Source organism: Carassius auratus, unplaced genomic scaffold (genome assembly GCF_003368295.1).
Source record: "Carassius auratus strain Wakin unplaced genomic scaffold, ASM336829v1 scaf_tig00022130, whole genome shotgun sequence".
NCBI lineage: Eukaryota > Metazoa > Chordata > Actinopteri > Cypriniformes > Cyprinidae > Carassius > Carassius auratus.
Window position 1 is genome coordinate 22,104 of NW_020525166.1, and position 10,813 is coordinate 32,916.

The 10,813-nt window shown below is 42.9% G+C and overlaps 1 protein-coding gene across 1 annotated transcript in view; it reads right to left on the reverse strand.

Moving 5' to 3' along the window:
- Nucleotides 1–10,753, reverse strand: part of LOC113077295 (NACHT, LRR and PYD domains-containing protein 4-like) — a 31,290-nt gene extending 20,537 nt beyond the window's left edge. The window contains exon 1 of the mRNA XM_026249716.1: nt 10,656–10,753. Within this exon, the coding sequence (XP_026105501.1) occupies nt 10,656–10,681 (26 nt within the window). The 5' untranslated portion in view covers nt 10,682–10,753. The remainder of the gene's footprint in view (nt 1–10,655) is intronic.
- Between the last annotated feature and the right edge of the window lie 60 nt (nt 10,754–10,813).

A 10,813-nucleotide genomic window follows, 5' to 3' on the forward strand; every position in this document is an offset into this window, starting at 1 on the left:
TGCCTAGCAACCAGACAAAACACCCTAGCAACCGCCTAGCAACACCTTAGCAACCACCCCAAGTACCGTAGCAACTGCCTAGCAACCACCCAGGTTACCATAGCAACCGCCCTAGCAACCACCCTGGGTACCCTAGCAACCACATAGCAACACCCTAGCAACCAACCCGATTACCCTAGCAACCACCCTGGGTACCTTAGCAACGGCCCTAGCAACCATCATGGGGACCCTAGCAACCGCCCTAGCAACCACCCCGGGTACCCTAGCAACCACATAGCAACACCCTAGCAACCACCCCGATTACCCTAGCAACCACCCTGAGTACCCTAGCAACGGCCCTAGCAACCATCATGGGGACCCTAGCAACCGCCCTAGCAACCACCCCTGGTACCCTAGCAACCACATAGCAACACCCTAGCAACCACCCCGATTACCCTAGCAACCACCCTGAGTACCCTAGCAACGGCCCTAGCAACCATCATGGGGACCCTAGCAACCGCCCTAGCAACCACCCCTGGTACCCTAGCAACCACACCCTAGCAACAGAGGGGCGAGTTTTGCCACTGCAAGCACCACTCACATTTTCTTCAGGAAATGTACATTCTAGTTAGTGGTGCTTGCCGGAGGCAAGGCATCACTATTACTATCTCACATACTTATTAGTGGTGCTTGCCGGAGGCAAAGCATCACTATTATTATCTCACATACTTATTATTCTTATTCTTATTCTTCTTCCGCCAAAACTTTGGCGCGTAACTTGTCCCGCAGTTTTTGACACAGACCAACGAAACAGGCGTCAAATCGTGCGGCCTAATCGGGAATGGTGTGCTATGACTTTTATAAGCGATCGGGCGTACGATGTTCGTACACCGGGCGAAAAAACGGGCGAAAAAATCGCATAGACAATGCATTACGGCCAACTTTGACGGATCGTAGCTCCGAGAGAGAATTTCGCAGAAACATGTGAATCACCACATTTGGAGAGGCTATCAGGCTGTGCGCGATCATACCCCGCAATGGGGTATAAGTTGTACCCCTGGGGCGCAAGAGCCCCCCAAAGTTGCCCCATACTAAGCCAATGGGGAGGGATCGCCCATGAAACGATGTGTTTTTCCTACTGTGGGAAATTACATAGGGATTTTGCATTGAACATAACTATGGATCACATAGTCATAGAGACAAGGGGGTGGGCTCATTTGAATCAGGCAACCAATCAGTCTCTCATGATCATTATGAAGCTATCAAGCCACGCCCTAGCAACCATGTAGAGCACCATAGCAACAAGCTCCATAGACTTCCATTGAAAAAGTTAAAATGAATAACTTTGGATAGAAGTGTCATAGAAACATGAGGGTGGGCTCGTTTGACTCGGGGCGGCAAATGGCCAATCACGAATCACCTTCAGCACTTCATAGCCACGCCCTAGCAACCATTTGGACCTCCCTAGCGACCAAAAGCATAGAGAGATATCTTCAAATCTGAATATCATAAAGGCATGGGGGTTGGTTTATGTAATTCATACTAGCAAGCAGACTTCGGAGTATCATCATTGGCAGTTGCCAGGCCACTCCCTAGCAACCAAACACAGTACCCTAGCAACCGTTTTGCAAGATCTATATCTCTTCATCAGAACATCGTAGAGGCATGGGGGTTGGTTTATATTGGCGAGCAGCCTTTGGAGTATCACCATTGGCAGCTGCCAAGCCACTCCATAGCAACCAAACGGAGTACCCTAGCAACCGTTTTGCACGACCTATATCTCTGCATCAGAACATCGTACAGACAAGGCGGTTGGATTTTTTGACTCATGCTAGCACACTGGACTTCCAACATGCTAGTCATGCTAACAGTGATTAGCTACATGCTAATAGTGATTAGCTAAGTGCTCAAATGGGCTAAGAACTCTATAATAACTACATAGTGACCATCTGTGACAACTACCAACCACCAAGTAACATCATAGCAACCACCCAGGAGACCATAGCAACTGCCTAGCAACCAGCCAAAACACCCTAGCAACCGCCTAGCAACACCTTGGCAACCACCCCAAGTACCGTAGCAACTGCCTAGCAACCACCCAGATTACCATAGCAACCGCCCTAGCAACCACCCCGGGTACCCTAGCAACCACATAGCAACTTCCTAGCAACCGCCCCAATTACCTTAGCAACCACCCTGGGTACCTTAGCAACGGCCCTAGCAACCATCATGGGGACCCTAGCAACCGCCCTAGCAACCACCCCGGGTACCCTAGCAACCACATAGCAACACCCTAGCAACCACCCCGATTACCCTAGCAACCACCCTGGGTACCCTAGCAACGGCCCTAGCAACCATCATGGGGACCCTAGCAACCGCCCTAGCAACCACCCCGGGTACCCTAGCAACCACCCTGGGTACCCTAGCAACGGCCCTAGCAACCATCATGGGGACCCTAGCAACCGCCCTAGCAACCACCCTGATTACCCTAGCAACCACCATGGGTACCCTAGCAACGGCCCTAGCAACCATCTTAGGGACCCTAGCAACCACACCTTAGCAACAGAGGGGCGAGTTTTGCCACTGCAAGCACCACTCACATTTTCTTCAGGAAATGTACCTTCTAGTTATTATTATTATTCTTCTGAGCCAAATTTTAAACACTATCTCCTCCTAGAGCTTTCAAGCTAGAACCACCAAACTCGGGTCAGACCTTCAGACTGGTCTGACTCGGGTTGCTATATCTTTTCTAACTGATTCTGCTTATGGTTTTCGTAAACCAGACTACCAAAACCACTTTAAATCCCATAGACTTTCATTGCGGGGGTACAAACTTTTGAAAAATAAGGCTTATAATATATTTAAGCTGTCTACTACCAGGGCAAACCTTAAAAACTCTCTACTGAGAATACAGCTAAAACCAGCCTAAGCTGATCAGTTGTTTTGGCTAGTCTCCCAAACTGGTTTTTAAGTGGTTTTGACCACTCTCACGCTGGTCTTAGCTGGGTTTTAGCTGGTTTTTACTGAATCCACTGTTTTTAGCTGGTTTTTGCCAGATTCGCATAGAAACATGCTAACAACATGCTAGTTACTCACTAATCAGACTAGAAACATACTTCTAACAAGTTTTAAAGTGGTTTTGGCCACTGTCACGCTGGCCTTAGCTGGTCTTAGCTGGTTTTAGGTGGTTTTCTTTACTGAATCAACTGGTTTTAGCTAGATTATCATAGAAACATGTTAATACCATGTTAGTAACTTGCTAATCAGACTAGAAACATACTTCTAACATGGTTTAAAGTGGTTTTGGCCACTGTCAAGCTGGCTTTAGCTGGTCTTAGCTGGTTTAAGGTGGTTTTCTTTAATGAATCAACTGGTTTTAGCTAGATTATCATAAAAACATATTAACAACATGTTAGTAATTTGCTAATCAGTCTAGAAACATACTTCTAACATGGTTTAAAGTGGTTTTGGCCACTGTCAAGCTGGCTTTAGCTGGTCTTAGCTGGTTTTAGGTGGTTTTCTTTACTGAATCAACTGGTTTTAGCTAGATTATCATAGAAACATGTTAACAACATGTTAGTAACTTGATAATCAGACTAGAAACATACTTCTAACATGGTTTAAAGTGGTTTTGGCCACTGTCAAGCTGGCTTTAGCTGGTCTTAGCTGGTTTTAGGTGGTTTTCTTTACTGAATCAACTGGTTTTAACTAGATTATCATAGAAACATGTTAATAACATGCTAGTAACTTGCTAATCAGACTAGAAACATACTTCTAACATGGTTTAAAGCGGTTTTGGCCACTGTCAAGCTGGTCTTAGCTGGTTTCTAACTGAATCAACTGGTTTTAGCTCGATTATCATAGAAACATGTTAACAACATGTTAGTAACTTGATAATCATGTCAAAAACATGCTTTTAACATGGTTTTAAAGTAGTTTTGGCCACTGTCACGCTGGTCTTAGCTGGTTTCTAACTGAATCAACTGGTTTTACCTGGATTAGCATAGAAACATGTTAGTCACTTGCTAGCCATTCTAGCCACATGCTAGTCACATTTTAATCATGCTAGCAACATGCTAGTTGTATACTAATCATTCTAAAAACATGCTAGAGACATACTAGCAACATGCTAATCATGCTACAAACATGCTAACGACATGCTAGTCACTTGCTAATCATGTTAATAAAATGCTAGCAACATGAAAATCATGCTAGAGACATGCTAGCCACATGCTTATCATGCTACTAAAATGTTAACAACATGCTAATCATGCTACAAACATGCTAGCAACATGCTAATCATGCTAGCAAAATGTTAGCGACATGCTAGCAACATGCTAATCATGCTAGAAACATGCAAACAACATGCTAGAGACATGCTAGCCACATGCTAATCATGCTAGAAACATGTTAGCAACATGCTAATCATGCTACAAACATGCTAGCAACATGCTAATCATGCTAGCAAAATGTTAGCGACATGCTAGCAACATGCTAATCATGCTAGAAACATGCTAACAACATGCTAGAGACATGCTAGCCACATGCTAATCATGCTACTAAAATGTTAACAACATGCTAATCATGCTACAAACATGCTAGCAACATGCTAATCATGCTAGCAAAATGTTAGCGACATGCTAGCAACATGCTAATCATGCTAGAAACATGCTAACAACATGCTAGAGACATGCTAGCCACATGCTAATCATGCTAGAAACATGTTAGCAACATGCTAATCATGCTACAAACATGCTAGCAACATGCTAATCATGCTAGCAAAATGTTAGCGACATGCTAGCAACATGCTAATCATGCTAGAAACATGCTAACAACATGCTAGCCACATGCTAATCATGCTAGAAACATGCTAGCAACATGCTAATCATGCTAGAAACATGCTAGCAACATGCTAATCATGCTAGCAAAATGTTAGTTACATGCTAACAACATGCTAATCATGTTACAAAAATGCTAGCAACATGCTAGCAACATGCTAATCATACTAGAAACATGTTAGCAAAATGCTAATAATGCTACAAACATGCTAGCGACATGCTAGCAACATGCTAATCATGCTACAAACATATTAGCAACATGCTAATCATGCTAACAAAATGCTAGCAAAATGCTAATCATGCTACAAACATGCTAGTGGAATGCTAGCAACATGCTAATCATGCTAGCAAAATGCTAGCAAAATGCTAATCATGCTACAAACATGCTAACGACATGCTAGTCACTTGCTAATCATGTTAATAAAATGCTAGCAACATGAAAATCATGCTAGAAACATGTTAGCCACATGCTAATCATGCTACTAAAATGTTAACAACATGCTAATCATGCTACAAACATGCTAGCAACATGTTAATCATGCTAGCAAAATGTTAGCGACATACTAGCAACATGCTAATCATGCTCGAAACATGCTAACAACATGCTAGCCACATGCTAATCATGCTAGAAACATGTTAGCAACATGCTAATCATGCTACAAACATGCTAGCAACATGCTAATCATGCTAGCAAAATGTTAGCGACATGCTAGCAACATGCTAATCATGCTAGAAACATGCTAGTCACATGCTAGAAACATGCTAGCAAAATGCTAATCATGCTAAAATCATGCTCTCAACATGCTAGAAACATGTTAACAACTTTGCTAATCATGCTAACGACATGGTAGTCACTTGCTTATAATGCTAGTAATATGTTAATCACTTTCTTTTTTAAACTTCTTAACTTTTCAAACTTTTACATTTTTAAAACTTTTTAAGCTTTTCAAACTTTCTACATTTTTCTAACTTTCTGGCCAGGCTTTTTCAAGCCAACTTAAAGTTTGAAAACAAACTTTACTATCTAGTTATAACTGATGTTAATGCTATTGGTCTATAGTCGTTCAAGCATGCAACAGTTGTCTGTTTTGGAACAGGTATGATGGTAACAGTCTTTAAACAGGTAGGAACTATAGCCTCCTTCAGTGACCTGTTAAATATGTCAGTCCAAACAACTGCAAGCTGTTGAGCACATACCTTTAGTACACGTCCTGGGACCCCATCTGGTCCAGGTGCTTTTCTGATGTTAATGTTCTGCAAGGCCCGCTTGACCTGGTGCTGATCTAGTACGATTGGTTGCTTGTCCACATGAGCACTGACGATGGTCTGTCCTACACTGGCTCCATCCTCAAAGCGGGCAAAGAAGAGATTCAGCTGGTCTGGAAGAGAAGGGTCAGCAGAAGAGTGTGGACCATAGTTTGCTGTATTGTTCATTGTTGTCCTGATTCCCTGCCACATGCTGTGATGATTATTTTCTTTAAAATGCTGTTCAATGCACAGCTTGTAATTTTTCTTTGCAGAAGTGATCCCTCTTCTGAGGTCAACTCTGGATTTCCTGTAGGCCTCCTAGTCCCCAGATCGCAAGGCAGCATCCCTAGCTTTCAGAAGAGTACATACATTTCTGTTAAACCAGGGCTTCTGGTTAGGGACCAGTTTGACATGTTTAGTCTGGGTGGTATTTTCAATACAGAACTTAATGTACTGTATGACAGTACTGTGGTGGTGTATTCCTCAATGTCTGCATGATCAAAGAGCTCCTACATAGTATCTTCAAAACAGTCCTGTAGTGCAGATTCTGTTTCCTCAGTCCAGATCTGCACAGTCTTGATTTAGCATTTAGTTCTGATAGCAACAGTTCTGTATGTTGGTCTCAGGAAAAAAGCCAGATGATCAGATTGACCGAGGTGGGGGGCTGGCAGTGCTCTATAGGCCCCCTTTATATTCATATACACCTGATCCAGTGTTTTTCCCTTCCTCATTCCAATCTTAATATTTTTGTGACACTTAGGTAGGACTGACATTAAATTTGAATGATTAAAGTCTCCCGCCACAATGAAGAAACTGTCAGGTAGCCTGTTTTGTTGTGCACTGATAGCCTTTTACAGTTTTTTCATGGCTAACTTAGCGTTAGCCCGTGGGTGGACATACACAGCAGCCACAAACACAATAGTGAACTCCCAGGGTGAAAAAAACGGTCTGCATTTTAGCAGTAGGAATTCCATGTCTGCACAGCAATGCCTCTCCATGACAGTAACATCCTTACACTAGTTGTTATTTATAAACTCACATCCTCCCCCTCTCGTCTTACCAGACTGTAATGTGGGGTCTGATCTATAAACACCACAACCTGCTAGCTCCACAGCTGTATCCGGGATGTTTTCATGTAGCCATGTTTCTGATATTATCGTGACACATCTGTCCCAGCGGTGATCCATAGTCCGGAGTCTCACCGCCATTACATTTCCATTATTTGTGCCTTGAGTTTGGGCCAGCTGACTTCCAGGTAATCCTGAGGCCCCGGCCTGGCTACGTGCCTAAGGTTCCCATTATAAGTCTCAAAGACCAGGTGGTGAACCCGTCTCTAAGCAGAGGATCACCTAATGGATTGTGGATGCCATTGCCCTGGCTTATCAGGCACAGGGTGTGCCCTGCCCATTTATGTTGTGAGCTCACTCAACTAGGAGTGTTGCATCCTCCTGGGTGCTGGCTTGTGATGCCTCATTGACAGATTTTTGTAAAGCTACGGGCTGGGCGACATCTAACAAGTTCACTAGATTCTATAGCCTTCGTGTAGAGCCGGTATCCTCCTGTGTTCTCAGCTCAAACGGGTAGTGGCACCGAGAGGCCCTGGTTAGTGTTGGCTTGCTAAAACTGCTACAGAGTGTCCGTACTGTAGACCCTGTTAAGTTCCCCCATCACACTCGGGAGCCAGACATGGTGGAACGTCTGGCTCCGGCCTTTCACAATTAATCTGTGAGAACCGTGGAAAGCTGGGTTCCATATTGAGACCTAAGCAGTATTTGTATGTGTATAGTCCACAATATAGCTTTAGAGTGCGTTGGTAGGGATCCCAATTCGTCGGTCACCAACGTGATGTCAAGAGTGACCGACTGAAAGGGAAAGTCTCTGTTACATATGGTATCCATCGTTCCCTGAAGGAGGGAACAGAGACGTCACGTCCCGTCGACACAGTTGCTGTACCACCGCTTAGCGGCCAGCGCAATTAAGACTAAATGATGGTTATGAAACTGACTGGCTAGAAGTTTGTTTTATTTACATTTATTTTTTACTTTTTTATTTTGTACATCACTTCCCAGCCTCATGTTGCCAGCCAACCTTTGTACTCATTATGCACGTTGATGCTTTGAAACATGTGAATGTGTTAAGTATTTTGAGCACTTTTTTTTTTGAGTGAGGTGTTTTACATGAAGCAGAAAATGAAGGGTGTTTATGTAAATTCCTTTTTTCTTTTTTTGGATCACTTTGTGATTAAATTGTATTGGTAACGACTAATAAGAGCTTTTTAAATGCTGTTCTAAATATTATATTCCAAAGTTACTGTTTTCCAAGTGCATGTCATGTCACGTGACTTGGGAATGAGCGTCACACTCGGTTACCTACAGTATACGCAGGATGGCTGCTCCGTCTGAGATTGCAGATCCCCTGGACACATTTAAGTCTCTTGTGTGGGAACATTTTGGTTTTATAGTGGAGTACAGGAATGGAATTTGTGTCGTAGACAAAGCACACACAATCTGTCGTAACTGTTTCTCAAAACTTACTTATACGACAGGAAACATGTCTAAGATGCAAGCGCATCACCTCAGCATTGATATTAGCGGCGCACGTAAGAAGCATCAAAAACAGGTAACTTTTCCCACTGCCTTCAGAATGAAGCTACAAGCTAACTCTGACTGTGCTCAAACAATTACAAAGGCAATAGATGTTTTCATGGCACTAGATATGCAGCCGCTTTCCCTTGTGAAGAATGACAGATATCCTTCATAACTCATACAAAAATTAACCAACACTCAGTGAAAACATGCCTCACAGACATAATAAATATATCTATAGAAAGCTTTAAATGACTACTTAACCAAATAAAACAAATCTAAAACAAAAACTTTCATTATAATCATAATCTGTGAAGATGCTCTTCTCTGCGTGTCTAATGAGGAAATGGCTAGACAGGCCATCATCACTATTTGATGGATGTCTAAAATATAAAAGTCAAGTCACCTTTATTTATATAGCGCTTTAAACAAAATACATTGCGTCAAAGAAACTGAACAACATTCATTAGGAAAACAGTGTCAATAATGCAAAATGACAGTTAAAGGCAGTTCATCATTGAATTCAGTGATGTCATCTCTGTTCAGTTTAAATAGTGTCTTTGCATTTATTTGCAATCAAGTCAACGATATCGCTGTAGATGAAGTGACCCCAACTAAGCAAGCGGCAAGGAACCGAAATTCGAGAAGTCGAGAAGTAAGGAGAAGTCTAAAACAGGCGGGAGGCCCGGCCCGCGTATGAACTATGACATGAAGCAGTTAGATGTGGCATTCAGCAATAATAATCCTCAAGCAAAAAAGGCACCAATCTCTGAACTGTTTGGAAAGTTATTTCCAGTGGAGCCGGACACTCCTGCATCCAATGATGCGTTTCCACCATAATTTCCCGGAACATAAAAAAAAAGAAACTCTGAATTTGAACTTTCACTAAAGACACAAAGAACAGAGAGGTACTTCAGTCACTTTATGGGTCCTATTTTAACGATCTAAACGCAAAGTGTAAAGCGCACAGCGCAGGTGCACTCAGTGCGTGTCCAGATCCATTTTTGCTATTTTAACGACGGAAAAAACAGTTGGTGCACCAGGGCGCATGGTATACTGGGGGAAGTCGTGACCTAGTGGTTAGAGAGTTTGACTCCTAACCCTAGGGTTGTGGGTTCGAGTCTTGGGCCGGCAATACCACGACAATGAACTCCCAACTGCTCCCCGGGCGCCACAGCATAAATGCCTGCCCACTGCTCCGGGTGTGTGTTCACGGTGTGTGTGTGTGTGTGTGTTCACTGCTGTGTGTGTGCACTTTGGATGAGTTAAATGCAGAGCACAAATTCTGAGTATGGATCACCATACTTGGCTGTATGTCACGTCACGTCACTTTCAATGAGGTGTCCCTATTACTCTTAATGAGTAATGGGTGTTTTTTTTGGCGTAACGTGCAATAAACCAATCAGTCTCATCTTCCATTCCCTTTAAGAGCCAGTTGCACTCGTGCCATGATGGATTTGCTATTTACACAGCGGAATTTGGCAAGCGCTAAGACAGAAAACGTCACCGAGATTAAATGGAGCTGCTCATGTTTGAGCAAACAGAACATGTTCGAAAAAACATTGCGCCAGACTTTAGGTCTGAGTCAACCAGGTTTGAGTTGATCTATGGCGCGGTCTATTTTCAGCTCAATAAAATAGCAATGCGCCAGCAATGCGCCTGAACACACCTCTTTTTCAAACTAGCACGCCATGGGTGCACAAATTTGCGCAAATGCATTTGCTAATTAAACGACGTGGTGCTGGACGGGAAAATGCAAACAGCGATGGACTGAAACTAGCAAACATACTTGTGCTGCGCGGTGCGTCGCATTGTGTCGGGTGTATGATAGGGCCCTATAAGTTAATGCTACAAATGCTAATTAAACACATATCTGTGAATTTTTACTTTTTACAACTATTGATGGATTAATGTATTTTGGTTTAGTTGCAATTGTATTACTGGAAAGAAACTCCGGGTTGAGCTCATTAAAGAGTGAAGCAGCTTATCAGACAAATGAAATTACCTTTCTGCAGAGGATGTTGTTTCCATACTTAAGTCTGGTACACCACCTATTGAATGATCACTCTTCACAGACACAGAGCTGAATGTTTCTGAGATTGATCTTTTAATACTGAAACAAATAGCAAAGGAAAAAAATAACACTTCAGAATACAGGTCCCT